The 27,429-nt window shown below is 37.3% G+C and overlaps 1 protein-coding gene across 1 annotated transcript in view; it reads right to left on the reverse strand.

Moving 5' to 3' along the window:
- The window catches only part of LOC137615275 (secretion-regulating guanine nucleotide exchange factor), a 660,562-nt gene that overhangs the window by 131,301 nt on the left and 501,832 nt on the right, over positions 1 to 27,429 (reverse strand). The window contains exon 5 of the mRNA XM_068345004.1: positions 925 to 1,134. Within this exon, the coding sequence (XP_068201105.1) occupies positions 925 to 1,134 (210 nt within the window). The remainder of the gene's footprint in view (positions 1 to 924; positions 1,135 to 27,429) is intronic.

The following is a 27,429-nucleotide window of genomic DNA, read 5'->3' on the forward strand; positions in this document are numbered from 1 at the left end:
AACTTCAAGGACTTGGATTAATGATGCATCCTCCTTTGCCATGGCTAGTCTGTGCATTTAGTTTATAAAATTGTCTTGCTTCAGTCAGAATTTATAAAATAATCATATAAGGAATTATACAGAGCACTTTTTCAAAAAGAATAACAATCAAACATCATTCTTAATACCATGATAAAGTGCCACCTAGAAAACAGTGATGTTAAAGTGGGATTCTAAAAATTGTTTTTATGAAAAGTTACTGTAGGCTTCTGTGTGTGTAAAATGTAATAAAGCGCTTATCATTTTAATAATACACTATTGTTATTTTGATTATTGTTAATATAAGCTACTCATTCATCAATATTGTTTGATTCTGACCACATTTCCTTCATGAGGTAAATCATTAGTATTTCTCGTTTTCTGGTAACATATTGGTGTCTTTAAGACTTAATATAGCCCTGAAAGCTGATGATTTATATAGCATTGGAAAGAGCTCTGTAAAAGAAACATACTGAATGGTAAGTGACTCTACGTTAATTTTTTTAGGGAGATATGGACATTTCAAGGTCAAGTGCCCAGAGTTTACGGATCCCGATATAGTGAAATTAAGCCTAAATTTCTCACTTGCTGCCAGGTTTCAGAACGTCCACCCAGGTTTTTCTTATAATTCAAGGTGTCTTCTATAAAACCCAATTGGGTGAATTAAGGTACATCCATTGTGCACGGGAACCCCTCCAGGCCATATATTAAAACTACTGTATTGAAATCAACAAAATGAAGGGTACTGTATTTGTATTTTTATGAGAGTATGAATTTCTGATGTTAGTGAATCCTCCAATTACCTGCCATATCAACATATTTTCAGAGGCCTAACACTAATATGGATAAAGAAGATTGATTCATAATTGTAAGAAAACACAGCAAATCTGAACTCCCTTTTCTTACTTTCCCTTCTATGTGATCCATTACTCTTGGAGTTGGTTGCAGTTTAACGACATGGCCGTCATTGTCAATATGCCCCAGTTGTCCTCTGTGTCCTTGTCCCCACGTATAAGCTCTACCATCTCTTGTTGCAACAGCAGTATGACGTAACCCAGCAGCTATACTAATTACATTTGTCAGATCCAAGCAAATAGGAAGGCTTGAAAAAGGCACCTGTGGGAAGATATTTATACATTAATTTCAATTTATTTCCAATTCATATAAATAGGTACAATAAATATATATTTCAACATTTCTCTGCTTTAATTGATTGATTTATTAGGAGTTATCTGGCATCCTTACATCTAAGGTCATTGAAGCCAATTCTCAGCTTTACATACAGTACATACATAGTTTGCTATTCTTAAGGAAGCCATGATCAAATAAAGTCGGTAACTAAGAACACTTATCATTATTAAAGGGATAGAGATTTACCATCCCATGAGTAAAATTTGATTCCCACAGAATCAGCCCAAATAAATTTGAAAGATTACATATTTATATATATATATATATATATATATATACATATACATATATATATATATATATATATATATATATAAATCTTATTGATAGCAAAAATTTTAGAAATTAAAACCTATGACAAATATTCAAATTTTTTTTTTCTATTAAACCTGTGCTTCTTACAAACATTAAAATCGTAAAAATGGAAAAATAATCAGATAAAGGTCAGTTAAAGTATTCTGACCACACCACAAACTTCTACGTTTTACAAACAGTACAGGTTATAATTATGAATGTGCAACATTATCAGGTAAATTTACTGAAAATGGGTCTATAAAACTTATTATTGACATCACAAACTTTTGTTTTTCTTTACCCGAGATAGTTTTGGGAAATTTGTGAAACATGGGCTGTAGTTCGCATAGAGTTGCTGTGGTGGATTAACGATCCCTAAACAGTAGCCTCCATTGCTTACTGTCATAAGGGCTGTTTATATCACAACAAATTTCCAAATAGTGGGTATGTAAAAAGACATTTTTTTTTTTCTTTTTTGCTACATGTTATTCTTTTTGGAACCAATGTTATGTGTTTTGTTACCTCACGTGTTTTATGTTACCCCATTATCTGTTTTTTTCTCACCCATTGTTCTGTTAGTAGTTTAGTGAACAGTGTATGGACAAGGTTTCGCTTGTTTCGTCTGAAGTGTAACTTATGTACATAAGGTACCACTGCTTGAACAAGTTTGAATTTGTCTTAACAGTTTGCTATATTGTAAGTTCGAGTAGTAAGGACACTCTCAAGTGTGAGGTTTAGTATCAAGTTATCTGGCACAGAGTTAACAGGTGCAGCTTGAGATTTTGAAAAATGCCTTATGACTACAAAACGAAAATCAACCCGGGAATGAAGAAACTACAACGAGAGCATTAGAAGAAACACAGCAAGAAGCTTCAGTGTGCTGAACAGCTTTAAAGTATCGCATGTCAATTTCTATGCTCCGAAACAGAACCTTAACCATCAGATAAAACACATCGACAAAAGGGTAAGCTATTATTCAACTTGTCTCATCCCCAACTAAATAATATGGTTCTCTACTTTTTTGGGTGGAGCAAAATAAAGAATATATAGAATAAATTGCAGCCAGACTCATCTGTCATTCACATTTCAATGAACCAAATAAAGAAATTTATTAATCAAATATATATAACGGTCTGTAATATGGTAAACTGTAAAAAAGAATTCCACTCAAAAGTATTGATTGATTGATTTAAAGATTTTAGGCATCCTGACATCTAAGGACATTACGCCGATATCATTTAGTCTATATATATAAAAAAGAAGAAGAATATTCAATTAAAACCAAAAATGTTTAATGTTACTATGAAAGTTAAATAGTTTTCATTAGACCTGCTTCTGAAATGAATCTAATAATGCCACTAGCATAGTAAGACACCTGCCACCCTCACCTAGAGCCTCAAACAAATATCTATTCCTTAAGTTATTATAATTAGGACATTCGGTCAACAAATGCCTCACTGTTAGAGGTACCAAACAGTCGTCGCAATACGGTTGGTGTTGGCCCTTCAGCAGAAACTCGTGTCAACCGAGTGTGACCAAAACAGAGACGAAAACGAGACATCTCCCATTTTCGGGGCATCATGTCATAACTCCAAGGAGATATGACATTTGTTACTTCTCTCATTTTATTTCCATCTAGACTATCCCAGTGCTGTTGCAATTTATTGCAAAGCAATTTCTTGATGTTAGAAAGGAAGTCATTACGCGGAATGGGATACCATCTTGGCAGCTACTACGATGCTGCATTCTTCGCGAATGAATTTGCCTTCTCATTGCCAGACACACCTACATGTGCTGGAACCCAACATAATGCAACTGTTATACCTTTCCGTCCAATAATAAAAAGCCATTCTAAAATCTTTAAAACTAGAGGGTTACTAGAATTAAAAACTTCTAAAGCTTGAAGGACACTCCTCGCATCACTAAAAATGGTAAAATTACCCTCCTTTTCCAACGCTATAATCTCAACAGTGGTTAGTATGCCATAGAGTTCGGCAGTAAATATTGAAGCTGTTAGAGGAAGTTTACCTCTACAATTAAAACCATTACTATGACCTCCAAATCCAACGCCAGCATCAGATTTGGAGTCATCAGTGTATATAAGAGTCAATCCCCTATGTTCTTCAACATGTTCCATAAAGAGAGATCTGGATTTTAAGTTGATCATATTCTTCTTAAATCCAATAAAATATTTACAAAAAAATATCTCTGGTAATTTCCATGGAGGTGTTGATGATACCTTAAATGGAAGCACCTTAATTCTAATTATATCAAGACTGATTAAAAATTGTTTCACCCGAACCCATAAGGTTGAGGAGATTTTGGGTGCAACTCAAAGTATGTTGAGTGCCTTACAAGGCTTGCAGTCTGAAAGGCTAAAGAATTAGGGAGTCTTTCCAATTTATACCAATATCGAATAATAGAGGACATTCGGTAAAGATCTGGAGGCAACTCCCCAGCATCAACAAGGAGACTTGTGATAAGCGAGGTTCTAAACCCTCCTGTGGACAATCTAATACCAGCATGCTGTATAGAATCTAATATTTTTAACTGGCTTCGGGTGGCTGAGGAGTATACTTCACATCCAAAACTAATTTTGGAAAAAATCAAGGCCTTGTATAATTTTAAAATAGTATTGCTGTCTGGCCCCCATGATGTATGGGACAATACTTTTAAAAGATTCAGAGCCTCAAGACATTTAGCTTTTAATGCTTTTAAGTGAGAAGCACATGTAAGCCTACAATCAAATATTGACCCAAAAAATTTAGCTTCGCTTGCACATGGGATCCGTTGACCTTTGATGTATATATCCGGGTCTGGAATGGAGAGAAATGGAAAATTGTAGTTTTACTTGTTGAGAACTTAAATCCATTCTTATCGGCCCAATGGATAATTTTATCAATAGAGAGTTGTATTTTTCTCTCAACCATTGCCATTCTAGCTCCAGCAAATGATATGGAGAGATCATCCACAAATAATGTTGCGAGAACATCCACGGGAATGACTGAGGATATCCCATTAACTGCTTGTGCAAAAAGGGTTACACTCAGCACACTACCCTGAGGAACTCCTTCTTCCTGGCATTTACTCTCTGATAGAGTTTCCCCAACTCTCACTTGGAAAACTCTATGTGAAAGAAATGACTGAATAAATAGTGGTAGCTCTCCTCTTAATCCAAACTCATGGATTCTTTTAAGTTGACCATATCTACATGTGGTATCAAATGCTTTTTCAAGGTCAAAAAAGACTGTCAAATGGTGCTGTTTGTAAGCAAAGGCTTCACAAATGGAGGACTCATGTCGTATCACTACATCAGTTGTTGAGTGCATTTTTCTGAATCAACATTGAATGGGTGCTAATATACCCTCCTTCTCAAAGTACCACATCAGTCTTACATTGACCATCTTCTCCATGATTTTGCACAAACAAGATGTCAATGCAATTGGCCTATAATTTGCTGCTAAAAACTTGTCCTTACCAAGTTTTAAAAAGGCTAAAATAATGGCTAGTTCCCAAACACTTGGATAACTATGATCATGCTATATTCTATTGAAAATGCTTAAAATAAATAACTGTATTAAAAGGTATGTGTTTAATCATTGCATATGGAATTCCATCGGGTTCAGGGGCTGTATCGTTACACGTAGCAAGAGCAGAATCAAATTCTCTTTCAGTAAAAGGAGAATTGTATGACTCTTGCTTTCTTGTTGCGAAATTTAAAACTTTCTTTTCTTCAATGCTCCTCTACTGGTGACCAGGAGCTGCTTCACAATTGCACGATACATTTGAAAAATGATCAGCCAGGGCATTACTAACTTCGGTTGCTCCAGTCATATAATAGCCATTTACCTTTAACACTGGTGGTGGGTTTGGGGTGAATTTGCTTGCTATCTTTTTGACTTTCCTCCACACAGATGATGTTGGTGTTCTACTGTTAATGGAGGAAACAAATGACATCCAAGACTGGTGCCTAGCTTCTTTCATGGCACGATGGAACTGTGCTCTACATTTCTTGTATATGAATAAATTCTCCTCAGTACGGCACATGCGCAATAGAGTTAAAAACTTTCTTGTGGCTCTGTGCAGAGCGGTTAGTTCTGATGACCACCAGGGGACTGGTTGCCAAATGAATATCCCTGTTGTTTTGGGAATGGAATTGACTCCTGCTGTGTGAAGAGTTCCATTAAGTAAGTCTATGGCATCATTAACACTTTCAAACTGTTCTGCATTTTCTTCAATTTCACTTAGCTCCCAAAATATACGCCAGTCCACCTTATCCAGATTCCATCGAGGCAATCTCTGTAAAGGTGGACCATTGTTGGTGTTTATAATGATTGGTGCATGATCGTTAGTATGCCAATCATCTCTAGGGCTGAGTACAAGAAGGGCCAATGTCATAAAACCATGTTTTGAGAAAAACGCATTTGAAAGATTGCTTCCTATATTAAAAATCAGGCAATTACAGCAAACGAAAGCTCTTTTTTGTTTAGACTGCTTGTCTTTTAAACTGTTATTTACAGACCAAGGCATTGCATTATTGTTTTTCATTCTGAAGAAAAAAATATATTAGACCAAACTTTGAAAAATTTATTGCCTGCAAATTGTGTAAAAAAAAAATTTGCATTATTGGAAAAAAGTATTTCAAACATTTTGAAGTTAATCTATATCCTTCTAGTAGCTATTATACATTACAATATCTAGAATATTCTTGCTTAGAATGAAAAAAAAAAAACATCCTAAATCAATGTCTAAAGAAAAGTGAAAAAATTACATTGATTAATTTACAAACACAAGTAGATTGATCAAATTCACTAAACAAAAATTGATACATTTTTTAGCTTGTTGAGTAACATCTTAAATCAGTGGCTAAAGAAAAGTGAAAAAAAAAAGTGATCAATTTACAAACACAAGTAGATTAATCAAATTTAGGGAAAAAAATCTGATTAGTTTTTGACATGTTGAGTTCCAATAGATAAGTAATGATCCATAGTAATTGTGTCATCCGCCATAACACTCACATATTGGGTTCATTATCTAAATAAACATCATCTGAAGCATCTACTGCCGCCTGCAGGCTTCTGTAAATTGTTTGCTTCCTGCAGAAATCAAGTCCTTCAACTTTCTGGGTGGAATTTTCCTTGGTCCCTGTTCAAGCTGTGGGAGAATCCAAATGGGTGGTCTTCCTTTTTCCTTTTTTCTTAAATCTAAATGCTGCCGTGAAAGATTTCGAAAAAAAGGATGTCCAGCACATAATCTGACCAATTTAATTTTGATTTTATTCCATCTTCTTAATTTTCATCCCCTTTACTTGTTGTCCATTATTATATTTATGGTGATTCACCAGGGGCCCAGCAGACATATACAAACTTTTAAAATTAATGAAATCTTCTGTTTGCCTTTTAGTCACTTGTAACTTATTTTTCATCTGGATTGCTCTGAATGTTGTGCTCTAGTCCCGTGGCACCTCAATGTTTGTAGCTGATTTTCTATATTTTTCTATCAAAGCATGTACTGTGTCTGCTTCCATGTGTGTATGGCTAGGTTCTAAGAAAGAATGCGTTATTTTCATTCCCTTACTCCTGGAAACATGTATAAGCATGGCTGCAAATAAATATTTTGGCCACCTCAAGAGTCACTATATAGTCGAATGTCCTTAATGTCATCTGAGAGGCCATGCAACCATTTCATTACACATGAACCTATTTCTTGACCACCTCTTTTTGCAATCGTTTCATCCCACTTCATGCAGTGTGCTTTATTTCCATCCACACTTGTTTCAAAAATGGTTAAGTTATAAACAGCAAGCTGTCTCTTGTAGTAAACTATTCCTGTCTGCAACAGTGGACCAGGAAATATTTTCTGGAGGTCAAAGGATGCAGAAACAATTCCTTTGTTTTTAAAAACAAACTCTATCAGCTCTCTTTTCATTGTAAGCCATCTCTGCTAATTCATGATGTTCTGATTTATCTCCTTCAATGCAGTTTTTATCATCCTCACTACCAGTCATTAGGGATGCCTTAAAAGCATCACATTTTTCACAAGTGTCTTGGGATGGGTGATGGAAGGACAGATTGAACTCCTCATTGAAGATTTTTCTCTACATTGATTCTTTTTCTGGTGGTAAATTGTTTTCATGGCAGTATTTTTGGTAGAATCGATACATCTGAGCTTTTGTGAGATCTGGATTCAAATATTTTCTTTCTGAGTCTGCTCTAGCATAATGACTTTTCCATGCCGGAAACTGGTTGATATGCTTCTTAATCATCTCTACAGATTTGGGGGATGTTTTCTTCTGTTTCCCATGTTTTCCTCTTCCATCTGGTGCTAAATTGCCACTTTCAGACTGTCGCATCTTCTCTATAATAATCCTAGCTCTCGTGAGCTTAATACCAAAAGTAGATAAAAACATCTTTTGGCATACTTCCTTTTTCAGGTATTAGGCTAGAGGTTCATTCATGTTTCATCTTGACAATGTCTGATGTACTCTTACATATATTCACTGATATCACGCACATTACTGCTGATTTTGATATTAAATAAATAGTAATTGCTTGCAACCACGTTAGTAACAGAAACGATTTATAAAGTTATGTACGCATATAAATTGTTAAAATCGTTTGGTGCAAGACAGGCTGAAGTTGACATTGGCCTCTCACGTGGCCCTCTAGGGTTGTAGTAAATGAATATAACAAGGGCCAATCTCGACATTGGCCTTTCTAGCATATTTTCATTTGTTACTTGACTTTGGCTAGAATAGAGTGCTTAGTGTAGCTCCCTGAACCCACGGACGACATTAACCCTTATAGCACTGATAGAGGAAATTTTTTAGTTTAGTGGTGGTCTTATCTTCAATCGGCCATTTTTTGACATTGGCCCTTCTTGTACTCAGCCCTAGATCCAATGTTCTCCAATTAAAATCAAGAAGACAGTTAGAGCTTGCAACTGATAGGTCAATGCAGGACAATGTACCTGTCTGAACATGAAAATATGTGGGCTCTCCTGTATTAAGGAGTTCGACATCTTCATTCTCCAAAATTGATGATAAAATATTACCCCTTGCGTTTGCCAAAACATCACCCATAAAGGATGTCTACTATTAAGATCTCCTAATAGGATAAAAGGTTGTGGGAGTTGTTTAATCATCTCTACTATATTATCATATGAGAAGTTATCATTTGGAGGTAAGTAAAGAAAACAGATTGTGTATTTTCTCCCTATATCAATCTGTACAACCACTGCCTGCAGAGGGGTACAGATAGACAAAGATATTTGGGGACGTGTGCGGACATGATGCCGAACGCACTTATGCCGAAAGACAAGAGGCCGAAGCCAAGAAGCCGAACGGACAGGAAGCCGAACAGTCATGAAGCCGAATGGACAAGAAGCCGAACAGTCATGAAACCGAACGGACAAGAAGCCGAACAGTCATGAAGCCGAACAGACATAAAGCCGACCGGACAGAATGAATAATATTGAAAAAATTCTTGGTTTGTCGTAAAATAGCCAGCTACCATAAATTAGCAAACAACCATAAGCTTCAAAAAGGAAAACAATCACCAGATGTCAACAAAGGAAAATTACTTTTTCTATTTTTGTTTTCTAGTTTATTTTGAGAGAACATGGTTAGGAGTAGTTCAACGAGGAAGGAGAAGGAAGGCTATTTTCGATGTAGAATTATGGTCTGTGCACTCTCGAGTTATGGATAATTTACCCAGAACTAACAATTCTCTTGAAGGTTGGCATGCGGCTTTCAAAAAAAGACTTAATCTAGTGCATCCCACAATACCCAAGCTTTTTAGAATTATAAGGAAAGAACAAGCTACAAATGAAGTTCTAATTGAACAAGCATCTATGGGAATCGATATTTCGCGGACAACCAAAAAATATGACGCCATCAACAAAAGAATCAAGTCTATTTGTAATTCGTATAACAAAGAAGACGGTCTTGGTTTCTTACGTGCCTTAGCAGCAATAGCATACAATTTTTAGTTAAATAGAAGTTTTTTTTTTTTCCATTCAAATTTATTGTTAAATTTTAGTTATTTTTTCTCCATTTTTATTTTGTGATTAAGAAACATTTAAATTTTCAGTTAAATAAAAGTTAGTTTTTCTTCTTTATTAATGTTGTGATTTATAATCATTTAAATAATATTACATTTGAATGACATTGTTCCAATAAAAAATTTGCATAAAATGCTTCCGAGTTCTTATTATTTATACCTCATAAAACTGAATGTGTCGTGAAACTAAATTATCCATTCTTCATCCTGTCCGTTTGGCTTTATGTCTGTTCGGCTTCTTGTCCGTTCAGCTTCATGACTGTTCGGCTTCTTGGCTTCGACCTCTTGTCTTTCAGCATAAGTGCATTCGGCATTATGTCCTACTACCATTTGGGGAACATCTCGAAGAATGTATATAAGACTTCCCCCATGGCTCCCTGCTTGTTGATCATATGGTGTCCTATAGCTAACATACTCTCCAGGACAAGGAGTATTAGCATCAAGCTTGCTTTCTTGTAGACATACAGTTATAGGGGAGTGCTCACGTATGAGGAGCTTAAGTTGTTCATATTTCACCTTTAAACCCTGGCAACTCCATTACAGAAAGGAGGAAAAAAACTATGGTTTATTTTTTGGAAGACACCTTAGATAAAGCCTTCCCATTGGCAATACTTGATCTAACAATATTTCCCGGCGGTATCTCTAGAGAGGATCTTGATAAAGTGGGTTTTGTGTTCCTCTTTTTCTTTTTGTCCTTTTAATCTAATTGTTGAAGAGGATGGTGGACCTCAACTTGAATTTTTGATTGGTTCAATTTATCTTCTAGTTGATCAGAAACATCAGCCGACAAGATATCATATTTATTTGAAGTCATGACTTTAATTTTTCTTATGGTGGGAGGCGAGAGAGATGGAGGTTTCTCTCTTTTTCAATTAAAAGGTTTAGATCTGTCAGGTGTTTGCACCTTCCCCACAACAGGTTCACCAGGTAAATTGGTTTCAGTTGGAATCTCCAGCAGATCAGGCAAGGACATGGCCTGAGAGAGGTTTGTACTATTGTTTAGAATCGGAGTAGTTGGCTTTTGAATAACTTTCAGATCTTTAAGTATCTGTTTTGATTTTTCTAAAATTTCTGGACATAGATTTTCAAAGGGACTTTCAACCTCTTTAACTACATTCATTTGTCTCTTCATCTTAGAAGTAGAGATATAATTTTCGTATGTGTGGTTTTGGCAAGATTTTCTTCAGAAACCTTGAAAAAGGTTGCCCTGGCCTTATCTGCTTTCAAGAGCTCTTTTACGAGCTTCTTTATAAGTAACCCTTTCCATGGTCCTAATGGCCTGAATTTCTTTCTCAAAAATAAAATTAATGCAGCTTTTAGATGTAGCTGGGTGTGCTTCCCCACAATGTATGCAATTAGGGTTTTCTATGCATACTCCATGACTACTTTTTCCACATTTGGCAAAAACACCTGGCTTATTATTTCATTTTTCCTTGCATTTCTGGCTTAAATGGCCATACATTTAGCAATAATAACATCACAATGGTGAAGGGATATAAGGTTTCACCTTCAAAGATAGCCAACCAGCCTTAATAATATTTGGTAATCTACATTGATCAAATGTTATAATCAAAGTAGCAAGAGAAATACATTGTTCTCCAACTCTCTTTCTCATTCTAACTACTTTTACTACTCCTTGACTTTTCAGTTCATCCTCAATTTCTTTTTCATCAATAACCAGCAATTCTGGAGCATATATCACACCTCTACTCGGGTTGAAAATAGGGTACGAAACGCATTTTACACTATGACCATCCAATGTTGTAAGTGTTTTTAGCCTTTTACCTTGTAATGGGAATAGTGTCTCTATCAAGAGACTTCCATTTCCTTGGGGTAGAGTTTTTGGCCGCCCTCCGCATAAAGTGACTATTCCCCTGTTAGCTTTGAAAACATTTAAATGCTCATTTCTTCCATTTTCTAATTCTAAGATGAAAATTTTTTCCATAATTCACTACTTCATAGTCACCATGTAATACTTCTACTTCTCTAAATCTTTCTGTACTATCATCATTTCTCACACTCTCTCTCTTCTTCTCTAGTGTTTTCTTATCATTCTTTCCATAACACATATAAGGTTCCAGCGTTATAATATTAGAATCCTAGTTGGAGCTGTCTGTACCGAGGTCTATGTTTGTATTTTCCAGGTCATCAACAGAGGGGTGGGTTTTTTTGGTATGGCCAAGCCGGGTTATCCACCTCTTATCGGAGGATGTCGGTCCTCCCATCCCATGTGGCCCAACATGAGAAGAGGTTTCAGCGGGGACCAGTCCTCTATTAGAGAGGGGCTGCCTCTCTTGAGGTGGGCGTACACTGGTCAGTGGGGGTGGTTAGCCCCTCCCACCGGCGACTCAAATGCCTGGCGTCACCCATTATCCGCAAGTATGGGCGACTTAAAACCGGATCACTGGAGCCCGACTCTTAACAGACTTGGTCTGCACCCAATGGGGTCTGCCAGAAGGTGATAGCATCTAAATTGGCAGAGGTTGAGATGGAATGCCGTCCATCCCACACTGTGCCAAATCTAAAGAAGCAGCCAAAGTATACTCAAACAAGCCAAAGTCGTCAACAATATCGTGCCCAAAAGGAAGAGATAGGATTGATTGATTGATTGATTGAAAGTTTTTTGGCATCCTGACATCTAAGGTCATTGACGCCGATACCATTTACTGTATATGAAAATTAAAAGCAAATTCGATTAAAACCATAAAAATTAAGAAGTCCTTACAATAGTTAAATAGTTTTCAGAAGACCTGCTTCTGAAAGAAATCTAAAAATTCCGCTCGCATAGTAAGACACATCATGTCCAAGAATCTTGGCAAGGATAAACCTGCCATCCTCACCTCGAGCCTCAAACAGATATCTATTTCTTAAGTTAGTAAAATTAGGGCATTCGGTCAACAAATGCCTCACTGTTAAAGGTACTAAGCAGTCCTCGCAATACGGTTGGTGTTGGCCCTTCAGCAGAAACTCGTGTGTCAACCGTGTGTGACCAATACGGAGACGACAAAGAGTCGTCTCCCTTTTTCGGGGAATCATGTTATACCTCCAAGGTGATATGATATTTGTTACTTCCCTCATTTTATTGCCATCTTGACTATCCCAGTGCTGTTGCCATTTATCACATACCAATTTCTTGATGTAAGGTAGGAAATCGTTACATGGAATGGGATACCTCCTTGGTAGTAACTCGGATGCCGCATTCTTCGCCAGTAAATCTGCCTTCTCATTCCCAGACACACCTACATGTGCTGGAACCCAACAAAATCGCACAGTTATACCTTTCCGTCCAATAATAAAAAGCCATTCTAAAATCTTTAAAACTAGAGGGTTACTAGAATTAAAAACTTCTAAAGCTTGAAGAACACTCCTTGCATCACTAAAAATTGTAAAATTACCCTCCTTTTCCAAAGCTATTTTCTCAATAGCGGTTAATATGCCATACAGTTCGGCAGTAAATATGGAAGCTGTTAGAGGAAGTGCACCTCTACAATTAAAATCATTACTATGTACTCCAAATCCAACGCCAGCATCAGATTTGGAGCCATCAGTATATATAAAAGTCGATCCTTTATGTTCTTCAACATGTTCAATAAAAAGAGACCTGGATTCTAAGTCAGTCAAATTCTTCTTAACTCCAATAAAGTATCTACAAAAAGATATGTCAGGTAATTTCCATGGAGGCGTTGATGATACCTTGAATGGAAGCACCTTATTTCTAATTATATCCAGATTGTTTAATAATTTGTTGACCCGAAACCCAAAAGGTTGAGGAGATTTTGGGTGCAACTCAAAGTAGGTTGAGTGCCTTACAAGGCTTGCAGTTTGAAAGGCTGAAGAATTGGGGAGTCTTTGCAATCTAAACCAATACCGAATAATAGAGGACATTCGGTAAAGGTCCAGAGGCAACTCCCCAGCATCAACAAGGAGACTTGTGATAGGGGAGGTTCTAAAGGCTCCTGTGGACAATCTAATGCTAGCATGATGTATTGAATCTAGTATTTTTAACCGGCTTGGGGTTGCTGAGGAGTATATTTCGCATCCATAACTAATTTTGGAAAATATCAAGGCCTTGTATAATTTTAAAATTGTATTGCGGTCTGCCCCCCATGATGTATGGGACAAGACTTTTAAAAGATTCATAGCTTCAACACATTTAGCTTTTAATGTTTTTAAGTGAGAAACCCATGTAAGATTACAATCAAATATCAACCCTAAAAATTTTGCTTCACTTGCACATGGGATCCGTTGACCTTTGATGTATATATCTGGGTCTGGATGTACTCCCCGTATACGACAGAAATGGACAATTGTAGTTTTACTTGTTGAGAACTTAAATCCATTCATATCGGCCCAATGGATAATTTTATCAATAGAGAGTTGGATTTTTCTCTCAACCATTGCCATTCTGGCTCCAGCAAATGATATGGAGAGATCATCCACAAATAATGTTGCAAGAACATCCCGGGGAATGACTGAGGATATCCCATTAATTGCTAGTGCAAAAAGGGTTACACTCAGCACACTCCCCTGAGGAACTCCTTCTTCCTGGCACTTACTCTGTGATAGAGCTTCCCCAACTCTCACTCGGAAAACTCTATGTGAAAGAAATGACTGGATGAATAGTGGTAGCTCACCTCTCAATCCGCACTCATGGATTCTTTTAAGTATACCGTATCTCCATGTGGTATCATATGCCTTTTCAAGATAAAAAAAAACTGTCACATGGTGCTGTTTGGAAGCAAAGGCTTCACAAATGGAGGACTCAAGTTGTATCAGCACATCAGTCGTTGAGTGCATTTTCCTGAATCCACATTGAATGGGTGATAAAATATTCTTCTTTTCAAGGTACCAAATCAGTCTTGCATTGACCATCTTCTCCATGATTTTACATAAACAAGATGTCAATGCAATAGGTCGGTAGTTTGCTGCTAAAAACTTGTTCTTACCGGGTTTTAAAAAGGCTAAAATAATGGCTAGTTCCCAAACACTTGGATAACTATGATCATGCCATATTCTATTAAAAATGCTTAAAATAAATAACTTTGTATTAAAAGGTACATGTTTAATCATTGCATATGGAATTCCATCGGGTCCAGGGGCTGTATCGTTACAAGTAGCAAGAGCAGAATCAAATTCTCTTTCAGTAAAAGGAGAATTGTATGACTCTTGCTTTCTTGTTGCGAAGTTTAAAACTTTCTTTTCTTCATTACTCCTATACTGGTGACCAGGAGCTGCTTGACACTTGCACGATACATTTGAGAAATGGTCAGCCAGGGCATTGCTAACTTCGGTTGCTCCAGTCATATACTGGCCATTTATCTTTAACACTGGTGGTGGGTTTGGGGTGAATTTTCCTGCTATCTTTTTTACTTTCCTCCACACAGATGATGTTGGTGTTCTACTGTTAATGGAGGAAACAAAGGACATCCAAGACTGGCGCCTAGCTTCTTTCATGGCATGGCGGAACTGTGCTCTACATTTCTTGTATATGACTAAATTCTCCTCATTACGGTGCATGCGCAATCGAGTTAAAGACTTTCTTGTGGCTCTGTGCAGGGCAGTTAGTTCTGACGACCACCAGGGGACTGGTCGTCGTCTGAATATCCCAGTTGTTTTGGGAATGGAATTCACTCCTGCTGTGTGAAGAGTTCCATTAAGTAAGTCTATGGCATCATCAACACTTTCAAACTGTTCTGCATTTCCTTCAATTTCACTTAACTCCCGAAATCTATTCCAGTCCGCCTTATCAAGATTCCATCGAGGTGATCTTTGTAAAGGTGGACCATTGTTGGTGTTTATAATGATTGGTGCATGATCACTAGTATGCCAATCATCTAATGTTCTCCAATTAAAATCGAGAAGACAGTTAGAGCTTGCAACTGATAGGTCAATGCAGGACAAGGTACCTGTCTGTACATGAAAATGTGTGGGCTCTCCTGTATTGAGGAGTCCGACATCTTCATTCTCCAAAATTGACGATATAATATTACCCCTTGCATTTGCTAAAACATCACCCCATAAAGGATGTCTACTATTAAGGTCTCCTAGTAAGAGAAAGGGTTGTGGGAGTTGTTTAATCACCTCTACTATATTATCATATGAGATGTTATCATTTGGAGGCAAGTAAAGAGAACAGATTGTGTATTTTCTCCCTATATCAATCTGTACAGCCACTGCCTGCAGAGGGGTACAGATAGACAAAGATATTTGGGGAACATCTCGACGAATGTATATAAGACTTCCCCCATGGCTCCCTGCTCGTTGATCATATGGTGTCCTATAGCTAACATACTCGCGAGGACAAGGAGTATTAGCATCGAGCTTGCTTTCTTGTAGACATACTGTTATAGGGGAGTGCTCACGTATGAGGAGCTTAAGTTGTTCATATTTCGCCCTTAAACCCTGGCAATTCCATTGCAGAATGGAGGAAAAAACTATGTTTTATTTTTTGGAAGACACCTTAGATGAAGTCTTCCCAATGGCACTATTTGATCTAACAATGTTTCCCGGAGGTAACTCTAGAGAGGATCTTGATATAGTGGGTTTTGTGTTTCTCTTTTTCTTTGTGTCCTTTTGATCTAATTGTTGAGGAGGATGGTGGACCTCAACTTGAATTTCTGATTGGTTCAATTTACCTTCTAGTTGTTCAGAAACATCAGCAGACAAGATATCATATTTATTGGAAGTCGTGACTTTAATGTTTCTTATGGTAGGAGGAGAGAGGGAGGGAGGTCTCTCTCTTTTTCGATTAAAAGGTTGTGATCTGTCAGGTTTTTGCACCTTCCCCACTACGGGATCACCAGGTAAATTGGTTTCGAGTGCAACCTCCATCAGATCAGGCAAGGAAACTGCCTGTGAGAGGTTTGTACTATTGTTTAAAATCGGAGTAGTTGGCTTTCGAATAATTTTCAGATCTTTAATTGTCCGTTTTGATTTTTCCACAATTTCTGGATATAGATTTTCGATGGGACTTTCAACCTCTTTAACTACTTTCATTTGTTTCTTTATCTTAGAAGTAGAGATATAATTTTCGTCTGTGTGGTTTGACAAGTTTTTCTTCAGAACCATTGAAAAAGGTTGCCCTGGTCTTATTTGCTTTTCAAGAGCTCTTTTACGAGCCTCTTTAAAAGTAACCCTTTCCATGGTCCTAATGGCCTGGATTTCTTTTTCAAAAATAAACTTTACACAGCTTTTAGATGTAGCTGGGTGTGCTTCCCCACAATGTATGCAATTAGGGTTTTCTATGCATACTCCATGACTACTTTTTCCACAGTTGGCACAAACAGCTGGCTTATTGTTTAGTTTTTCTTTACATTTCTGGCTTAAATGGCCATACATTTGGCAATGATAACATCGCAATGGTGACGGGATATATGGTTTTACCTTCAAAGATAGCCATCCAGCTTTTATAACTTTTGGTAATCGGCATTGATCAAATGTTATAATCAGAGTAGCAAGAGGGATACGTTGTTCTCCAACTCTCTTTCTCATTCTGACTACTTTAACTACTCCTTGACTTTTCAGTTCATCCTCTATTTCTTTCTCCTCTATATCCAACAATTCTGGAGCATATATCACACCTCTACTCTGGTTGAAAGTAGGGTGTGAAACGCATTTTACGCTATGACCATTCAATGATGTAAGTGTTTTTAACCTTTCACCTTGTAATGGGGACAGTGTCTCTATCAAGAGACTTCCATTTCCCTGGGGTAAAATTTTTGGCTGCCCTCCACATAAAGTAACTATTTCTCTATTAGCTTTAAAAACATTTATACGCTCATTTCTTCCGTTTTCAAATTCCAAGATAAAAAATTTTTCATAATTCACTACTTCATAGTGACCAGGTAATACTTCTACTTTTCTATATCTTTCTGTACTGTCATCATTTTTCACTCTCTCTCTCTTCTTCTCTAACGTTTTATTATTCACATGACGTGAATAAGGTTCTAACGTTACAATGTTAGAACCCGAGTTGGAGCTGTCTGTACCGAGGTCCATGTTTGTATTTTCCAGGTCGTCAACAGAGGTGTTGGGTTTTTTGAAAAGGCAAGCCGGGTTATCCACCTCTTATCGGAGGATGTCAGTCCTCCTATCCCATGTGGCCCAACACGAGAAGAGGCTTCAGCGGGGACCAGTCCTCTATTAGAGAGGGGCTGCCTCTCTTAAGGTGGGCGTACACTGGTCAGTGGGGGTAGTTAGCCCCTCCCACCGTCGACTCCAATGCCTGGCGTCACCCATTACCCGCAAATATGGCTGACTTAAGACCGGATCACTGGAGCCCGACTCTTAACAGACTTGGTCTGCACCCAATGGGGTCTGCCAGAGGGTGATGGCGTCTAAATTGGCACAGGTTGAGATGGAATGCAGTCCATCCCACACTCTGCCAAATCCAAAGCAGCATCCAAAGTAAAATCGAACATGCCAAAGTCGTCAACAATATCGAGCCCAAAAGGAAGAGATGGGAGAAAAAAGAAATTATCAAAAGTAAAAGAGAAAGTGCTGACTGATTTAGTTGGATCGACAGCTGGGCACCGAGGTCCAATGGGAAGTAGTTCCCACTGTTCATTAGAGCCCAGCTGCTAATCCCTAAGCCCCCCATCCTCATCAAGGCTTCAGCATCTGGGGGGGAAGAGATAGGAGAAAAAAAAAAAATAACCAAAAGGAAAAGAGAAAGTGCTTACTAATTTAGTTGGATCAACAGCTGGGCACCGAGGTCCAGTGGGAAGTAGTTCCCACTGTTCATTAGAGCCCAGCTGCTAATCCCCAAGCCCCCCATCCTCATCAAGGCTTCAGCACCTGGGGAGTACGTGGGCCGGAACCCAGGAAAATCGAACTGTTATGCCTTTCAGGCCAATGATTAAAAGCCACTCTAAAATCTTTAAACTAAAGGGTTACTAGAATTAAAACCTTCTAAAGCTTGAAGGACACTTCTTGAATCACTAAAAATGGTAAAATTGCCCTCCTCTTTTAACGCTATTTTCTCAATAGCGGTTAGTATGCCATATAATTCCGCAGTAAATATGGAAGATATTGGAGGAAGTGCACCTCTAGAGTTAAAAGAACTACTATATACTCCAAATGCAATGCCAGCATCAGATTTGGAACCATCAGTATATATAAAAGTTGATTCCTTATGTACCTCAAAATGTTCTATAAAAAGAGACCTAGCTTCTAAGTCAGTCATATTTTTCTTAACACCAATAAAATATATACAAAAAGATATCTCTGGTAATCTCCACTGAGGGGTTGATATCTTAAATGGAAGCACCTTACTTCTAATTATATCAACCGTGTTCAATAACTGTTTTACCTGAAAGCCATAAGGTTGAGGAGATTTTGGGTGCAACTCAAAGTATGCTGAGAGCCTTATAAGGCTTGCAGTCTGAAAGGCTAAAGAGCTAGGGAGTCTTTGTCACCTAAACCAATACCGAATAATGGAAGACATTAGGTATGGTCTAGAGGCAACTGTCCGACTTGGGATAGGTGAGGTTCTAAATGCTCCTGTGGACAATCTAATACCAGCATGCTGTATTGAATATAATATCTTTAATTGTCCTGGGGTGACTGAGGAGTATATTTCACACCCATAAATAATTTTGGAAAAAATTAGCCTTGTATAATTTTAAAATAGTTTTACGGTCTGCTCCCCATGATGGATGTGACAATACTTTTAAAAGATTCAGAGCCTGAAGACATTTGGCTTTTAATGCCTTCAAGTGTGGAACTCATGTGAACCTACAATCGATTGATTGATTAATTTAAATGTTCAGGCATCCTGAAATCTAAGGTCATTGACGTCAATATCATTTAGTTTATGTATAAAAAAAATAAAAGAATATTCAATTAAAATCATAAAAGTTAAATAGTTTTCCAAAGACCTGCTTCTGAAATAAATCTAAAAATGCCACTTGCATAGCAGGACAAATCATGTTAAAAAACCTTGGCAAGGATGAACCTGCCACCCTCACCTCGCACCTGAAACAAATATCTATTCCTTAAGTTATTATAATTGGGGCATTCGGTCAACAAATGCCTCACTGTTAGAGGTACTAAACAGTCGTCACAATACGGTTGGTGTTGGCCCTTCAACAGAAACTTGTGTGTCAACCGAGTGTGACCAATACGGAGACGACAAAGAGACTTCTCTCCTTTTCGGGGCATCATGTCATACCTCCAAGGAGATATGACATTTGTTACCTCTCTATCATTTTATTGCCATCTAGGCTATCCCAGTGCTGTTACCATTTATTGCAAACCAATTTCTTGATGTTAGGTAGGAAATCATTACAGGGAATGGGATACCTTCTTGGCAGCAACTCGGATGCAGCATTCTTTGCCAGTGAATCTGCTTTCACATTCCCACACACACCTACATGTGCTGGAACCCAACAAAATCGAACTGTTATACCTCTCCGTCCAATAATAAAAAGCCATTCTAAAATCTTTAAAACTAGAGGGTTATTAGAATTAAAAACTTCTAAAGCTTGAAGGACACTCCTTGCATCACTAAAAATGGTAAAATTACCCTCTTTTTCAAACGCTATTTTCTCAACAGCGGTTAAGTATGCCATACAGTTCGGCAGTAAATATTGAAGCTGTTAGAGGAAGTGCACCTCTACAATTAAAACCATTACTATATACTCCAAATCCAACACCAGCATTAGATTTGGAGCCATCAGTATATGAAAAAGTTGATCCTCTATGTTCTTCAACATGTTCCATAAAAAGAGACCTGGATTCTAAGTCTGTCATATTCTTCTTAACTCCAATAAAGTATTTACAAAAGGATATCTCTGGTAATTTTAATGGCGTTGATGATACCTTGAATGGAAGTACCTTACTTCTAATTATATCCAGATTGTTTAATAATTGTTTCACCCGAAAGCCATAAGGTTGAGGAGATTTTGGGTGCAACTCAAAGTATGTTGAGTGCCTTACAAGGCTTGCAGTCTGAAAAGCTAAAGAATTAGGGAGTCTTTCCAATCTAAACCAATACCAAATAATGGAAGACATTCGGTAAAGGTCGAGAGGCAACTCTCAGCATCAACAAGGAGACTTGAGATAGGTGAGGTTCTAAACGTCCTGTGGACACTCTAATACCAGCATGATGTATTGAATCTAATACATTTAATCGGCTTGGGGTGGCTGATGAGTATATTTCACACCCATAACTAATTTTGGAAAAAATCAAGGTCTTGTATAATTTTAAAATAGTATTGTGGTCTGCCCCCCATGATGTATAGGACAATACTTTTAAAAGATTCAGAGCCTCAAGACATTTAGCTTTTAATGCTTTTACGTGAGAAACCCATGTAAGTCCACGATTAAATATCCAACCTAAATATTTAGCTTTCCCTACACATGGGATATGTTGACCTTTAATGTATATATCCGGGTCTGGATGTACTCCCCGGATACGACAAAAATGTACAATAGTAGTTTTACTTGTCGAGAACTTAAATCCATTCATAACGCCCCACTGGATAATTTTGTCAATTGAGAGTTGCAGTTTTCTCTCATCCATTGCCATTTTATTTCCAGCAAATGATATGGAGAGATCATCCACAAATAATGTTGAGAGAACACCCCGGGAATGGCTGAGGATATCCAATTAATTGCTAGTGCAAAAGGGGTCACACTAAGCACACCTACCCTGAGGAACTCCCTCTTCCTGGCACTTACTCTTTGATAGAGTTTCCCCCACTCTCACTTGGAAAACTCTATGTGAAAGAAATGCCTGAATAAATAGTGGAAGCTCTCCTCTCAATCCCAATTCCTGAATTATTTTGAGTATACCATATATCCAAGTGGTATCATATGCCTTTTCAAGGTAAAAAAAGACTGTCAAATGGTGCTGTATGGAAGCAAATGCTTCACAAATAAAGGACTCAAGTCGTATCAGCACATCAGTCGTTGAGTCCCTTTTTCGGAATCCACATTGAATCGATGATAAAATACTCTTCTTTTCAAGGTACCAAATCAGTCTTGCATTGACCATCTTCTCCATGATTTTACATAAAGATGTCAATGCAATAGATCGGAAGTTTGCTGCTAAAAACTTGTCCTTACTGGGTTTTAAAAAGGCTAAAATAATGGCTAGTCCCCAAACACTTGGATAATTATGATCATGCTATATTCTATTAATAATGCTTAAAATAAATAACTTTGTATTAAAATGTACATGTTTAATCATTACATATGGAATTCCATCGGGTTCAGTGGCTTTATTGTTACAATTAGCAAGAGCGGAATCATATTCTTTTTCAGTAAAAGGAGAATTATAAGACACTTCCCTTCCTGTTACAAAATTTAAAATTTTCTTTTCCTTGCTGCTCCTATACTGGTGACCAGGAGCTCCTTCACACTGTCTGGATACATTTGAAAAATGATCAACAAGGGCATTGCTGACATCATTTGCTTCAGTCATATACTGAGCGTTCACCTTCAACACTGGTGGTGGGTTCGGGATAAATTTGCCGGTCTTTTTTATTTTCCTCCACACAGAAGATGGTGATGTTCTACTGTTAATGGAGGAAACAAAAGACACCCATGAATGTATTTCTTCTCTTGGACTTACTGGAAGCACTATGTGGGTTCAATGTCTCCTGTGGTATATTTTCTCTTGATTTCAGTGCCTTTGCATAGCTGTTTGGTTTTTTCAGTAGTCTTTTGGCATGTCCCACACTTATGTGTTCTACATTGGCTTTGTTTAGGGCTGCTTCTTCAAACTTATAAATCTCGCAGCTCATGTCAGTGGATATATGGTTTTAATTGCAGTTCTCCATGATAAGGTCTGGAACAGATGGTACACATTTTTTAATTTTTACAAACTTCAGAAGGATGTCCAAATTTGAAACACTTTTGTTTGAAAGGTCGAATTTTAATTCTTTCATTTTCAATATCGATGTGGAAAGGCACATCGGCATCCTGGAAAGTAAGGATAATCATTGACGTCCCAAGAATCTTACGCACTTTCCACACTGTTAATGGGCACATGGCTAGTATTTCCTCTTCTGTAAATTCGTACAGATCTTTATAGAAGACTACTCCACTTCCATAACTAAAATTCAGGTGGGGTTTGACACGTAATATATCCTCATCACTACTTGTCTTGAGATTAGACAGTATTACTGATTGCGTGTATGATTTTGCATGGATTAGGAAACTATTTTTCCAAAGCGAGATATATCTCCTGGTGCAATAGTTCCTACCTTTTTCTGAATTAGTTTGCTCATTTAAAAATAATTTCCATTACTCCCTTTAGGCTCTGCAACAAGCCACATTGGTGGTTTTGGCTTTCTCTGGGGGAGCATAGTTATATCGACATCTTTCTCAAACCAGTGAGCAGGTATATATACATCTAAATTGTTTGGTATCTTATCACATAGGGCACCCATGACATTTAAGTTATTAATTTTGATATTATTGGTGTTACATATTGCATTAAATGCTTCTTCGTGATTATCATAAGATATCCATGAATGCCATTTTTTATTTTCAAGTTCCATTCTTATTTTTTTTATCACTCCATAGCATCTAAATGCCTTATATAGCATATCATAATCAGTATTTATTGGAATTTGGGTAACATGAAGGATTCAAAGTTTCCCCCTTTGTTAACCGACTTCATTGGTTTTAAAACATTAGTGGAGGGGTCCTTTTTTGTTCCTAGGTCATCAACAGAATTTTCCTTAATTGAATTAGCAGAGGTCGTCAACAGTGCCGGGGGAGAGTCAGCATATCCAGGGGATGGGGGTTCGTTACTTAAAGAATCCATTAGACGACAGAGAGAGAGAGAGAAAAGGGTTAGTTTGATGTACCTGCTCGAGAATATTAGGCCCTCACACGTCAGAGAGGAAATTTGCATTCACCACTATCAGCACAATGAGAGTATACTTCCCAGATGGTCCTCTCCATACCCTACCCGAAGAATAGCATCAAAACAGATATAGAGGCACAGGTGTAAGCTGAACCCGCCTGTTAGGACTGAGACCAAGAAACTATGGAGTCATCCTCCCCATATCTGTAATGATGGGCTTCCGGCCAAAAGCCGAGAGTCCTACCCCAAGCATTGGATCCCCCTGGATTCCGAAGACCCAACACTTGAGAATAGTTCCGCCAAAAAGGTCCAAACCATCTTTGGGATGGCTGACATCATCCAATACTCTCACATATAGCTTTGAATGCAAAAACCTCCCAACTGTGACACCTTCTCCCATTCATCGAAGCAGGCAGCAATAAAGGATGTATAAACATCCCGGCCGGGGCTACAATGGATGTAAAAACATCTAAGCCATAGGAAAAAAAAAAAAATATATATATGTACATATATACAGTACACATATATAATGAGGGAAATTTTTCTCATAGAGTTTGGAAAGCAACATGAAAGAAAGTTCATAAAACTAGGAGAAGGTTGAAGTAATATTGAGAGACAGAAAAAGATGAGAGAGAGAAATTTAGATTCGAACAGGGGGGAGTAATTTCCCCAAGTTCGAGAGCCCTCTTGCCCGTCGCTAAATTTCAGCACAGGAATGATATGCCGTGCTGAAGCTTAATGACTTCATCAAGGCATTCTCTCATTAGGAGGGACATGAAAGTTTACCTACTGATCTATATATAATTTGGTAAATTTAGAGTTTATCATGGTAGTTTTTTTTCCTCCCCCAAAAAAAACCAATCCCCTTTTTTTCTGATTCAAGTTTTACTTGCTTGAAAAGACATTTATTATCATCCTAACTATTCTTTGTTCACGTATATGATAGAATAGATTTTCAGCTTGTAAGTGATATGTTTCATATGAGTGACCCTTACTTGAGCGCGATGATGTATTATTAGAAAAAATATCTCTTAAAAAAAAAATTCTCCCTAATTCAGCACCAAGAATTAACTAGGAGCTTATATTGACCACAGGTGATTCACCTAGAAGATCGTAAAGGTTTAATACATGTAGTTCTAAAACTAGATCTGGAAGTACAAAACAAACTATAACTAATGTTTGTAGAGCTACCATTAGATCAACAAAAACAAAATGGAATGTGTTACTTACTGGTGTTTTGGAGCATAAATGCATGTTCTGTCACAAGTCCCGTGTGTATAATGCTAAGGCAAGTTTTTTATGAATATGTCAGTAACTTAAAAAAAAATGGCTGGAGACAATAAAAAAGCTTTCCAATGGGATCCAAGTCCTGCACTTAGAAATGAATATAGTCACATTGATTTCCATTCCAATAAACATCATCAAGATTTGAAAATGAAAATTCTCAGTAAAGTTAGTGATGATGGGGGGAAAGAAGGTCTCCTTGAAAAAAGATAAAAAGCTTATGATGAATTGCAAAGATTTATTGAGTCTAAAATAGTAATCCAAAAGTAGTCCTTCTCTTTGTGCTGTTAAATGAAAAATACTTGGAACTTCAAAGAAAATCGCATATATGAAATCCATCTTCAACACCTGATTATTCGCTGAAAAAAAACTTATTTCTCATTTTGGAAACAAACGATGCAATTATGAGAAGTAAGAAAGAAGGCTACTTATCATGTATTGCAAAAGATGGCATGGAAAAGCAGATAGTAAAAGTTGCTTTGTACTTGAGTCAGAAATTATTACAGCTAGATAAAACACAATTTTCCTCAAACCACCTGCTGATGACCTATTAGAAAACAAATTGGATCCGGCTGAAGAAGTATTCTATACTGTTGCAGAAGATGATGATGGTGTAAGTGAGAGAGAATACAAATAAATATCAAAATCTGTAGATTGGGACATATTCAAGACTACCAAGTAATGAGTGAAGCTCTCCAAGCATATACTTTTAAGACTGAGATTGAAGTTAATGGTAAGATCCAAGAAAATGCTAAATGTTTTAAATAATTTTGGTCATTGCACTTGATACCCGTGTTGCTGAAGAATAAGAAATAGCATTAGCACAAAATATCATGGAAAAAGAAAAGTCCTTGCCAGATGATTTTGACAAAAAAAAAAAAAAAAAGGAAAAAAAAATCTTCCTATATGCCTAGCATAGGACAATTATGTTGAAAGTACTAACACCTCACCTGGAAAAGGTTTTCATCTTGACACAAAGGGGTTATGTTACCAAAACGTACCAAATTTTTAAAAAGCTCAAGGACTCCTAGAACAATCACCATCAGCACTGATGCAAGAAAATTGTACATCACCATCTATGTCAAGGATGAACTGTCACAAGTTTGTAGTAAATCATTCATTAGTTGAGACAAATTATTGATGGATGTTAACTGGGTTAATTTAAGTCGCAGGAAGTAGGACGGTGGTTGCCAACCTATGTCCTCATCTCTACGATTCCTGGGTATTGTGGGAATCAGTTTAAACTAAATTCTGTCACAAGCCACTGGGCTTGAAGAAAGAGTTGCACCATGTATGATGAATGTAAACTGTTGTCACGCTTTTACTTCCCAGGTCAAAGCATGAGGGAGGTTGGAAAAGCACTGGGGGATTTGAGGTGGGGCAACCTAGATCTGGGTGATCTAGAAATCAGATGTCAGATAGTTAAAGGATACCACCTATCTCATGGAGGAAGCACCTGATCCCCATAAAGGACAGATGTCATAAAAACTCACCCTTGGAAGTAGAGTGATTGATTGATTGATTGATTTGAAGTTCTCTGGCATCCTGACATCGAAGGTCATTGACACCAATATCATTTATTATAAATAAAGATTAAAAGACTATGCAATTTAAACCAGAAAACTAAAATATGTTATAAAAGTTAAATAGCTTTAAGAAGACCTGCTTCTGATATAAATCTAAAAATGCCACTAGCATTGTATGACACATCAAGTCCAAAAATCTGGCAAGGATGAACCTGCCATCTTCACCACGAGCGTCAAACAGATATATATTTCTTTTTGTGCTATAAGTGGGGCATTCAGTCAACAAATGCCTCACTGCCAAGGGTATTAAACAGTCGTCGCAATATGGTTGGTGTTGGCCAGCCAGCAGAAACTCAAGTGTCATCCAAGTTTGACCAATGCGGAGACAACAAAGAGTAGTCTCCCATTTTCGGGGCATGCCATTAAATCTCCAAGGGGATATAACAATCGCAATTTCTCTCATCTTATTTTCGGTTAAACTATCCCAATGCTGTTGCCAATTGTTATAAATAAAATTATTAATTGCTGGTAAAAAATCATTACAAGGAATGGGATACCTTCTTGGTAGCAACTCTGATGCAGCACTCTTTGCCAGTGAATCTGCCTCTTCATTTCCAGACACACCTACGTGTGCCAGAACCCAGCAAAATCGAACTACTATACCTTTCAGGCCAATAATTAAAAGCCACTCTAAAATCTTTAAAACTAAGGGTTACTAGAATTAAAACCTAAAGCTTGAAGGAAACTTCTTGAATCACTAAAAATGGTAAAATTGTCCTACTCTTTTATCGCTATTTTCTCAATAGCAGTTAGTATGCCATAAAATTCAGTAGTAAATATGGAAGATATTGGAGGAAATGCACTTCTACAGTTAAGAGAATTGCTATATACTCCAAATCCAATGCCAGCATCAGATATGGAGCCATAGGTATATATAAAACTTGAGAATTGCTATATACTCCAAATCCAATGCCAGCATCAGATATGGAGCCATAGGTATATATAAAACTTGATTCCCTATGTTCCTCAAAATGTTCCATAAAATGACCTAGCTTCTAATTCAGTCATATTTTTTTTAACACCAATAAAATATTCACAAAAAGATATCTCTGGTAATTTGCAAGGAGGGGTTGATGATATCTTAAATGGAATTACCTTACCTCTAATTATATCAAGACTTAAATTATTGTTTTACCCGAAAGCCGTAAGGTTGAGGAGATTTTGGGTGCAACTCAAA

This window comes from Palaemon carinicauda, chromosome 21, assembly GCF_036898095.1.
Source record: "Palaemon carinicauda isolate YSFRI2023 chromosome 21, ASM3689809v2, whole genome shotgun sequence".
NCBI classification, from domain to species: domain Eukaryota; kingdom Metazoa; phylum Arthropoda; class Malacostraca; order Decapoda; family Palaemonidae; genus Palaemon; species Palaemon carinicauda.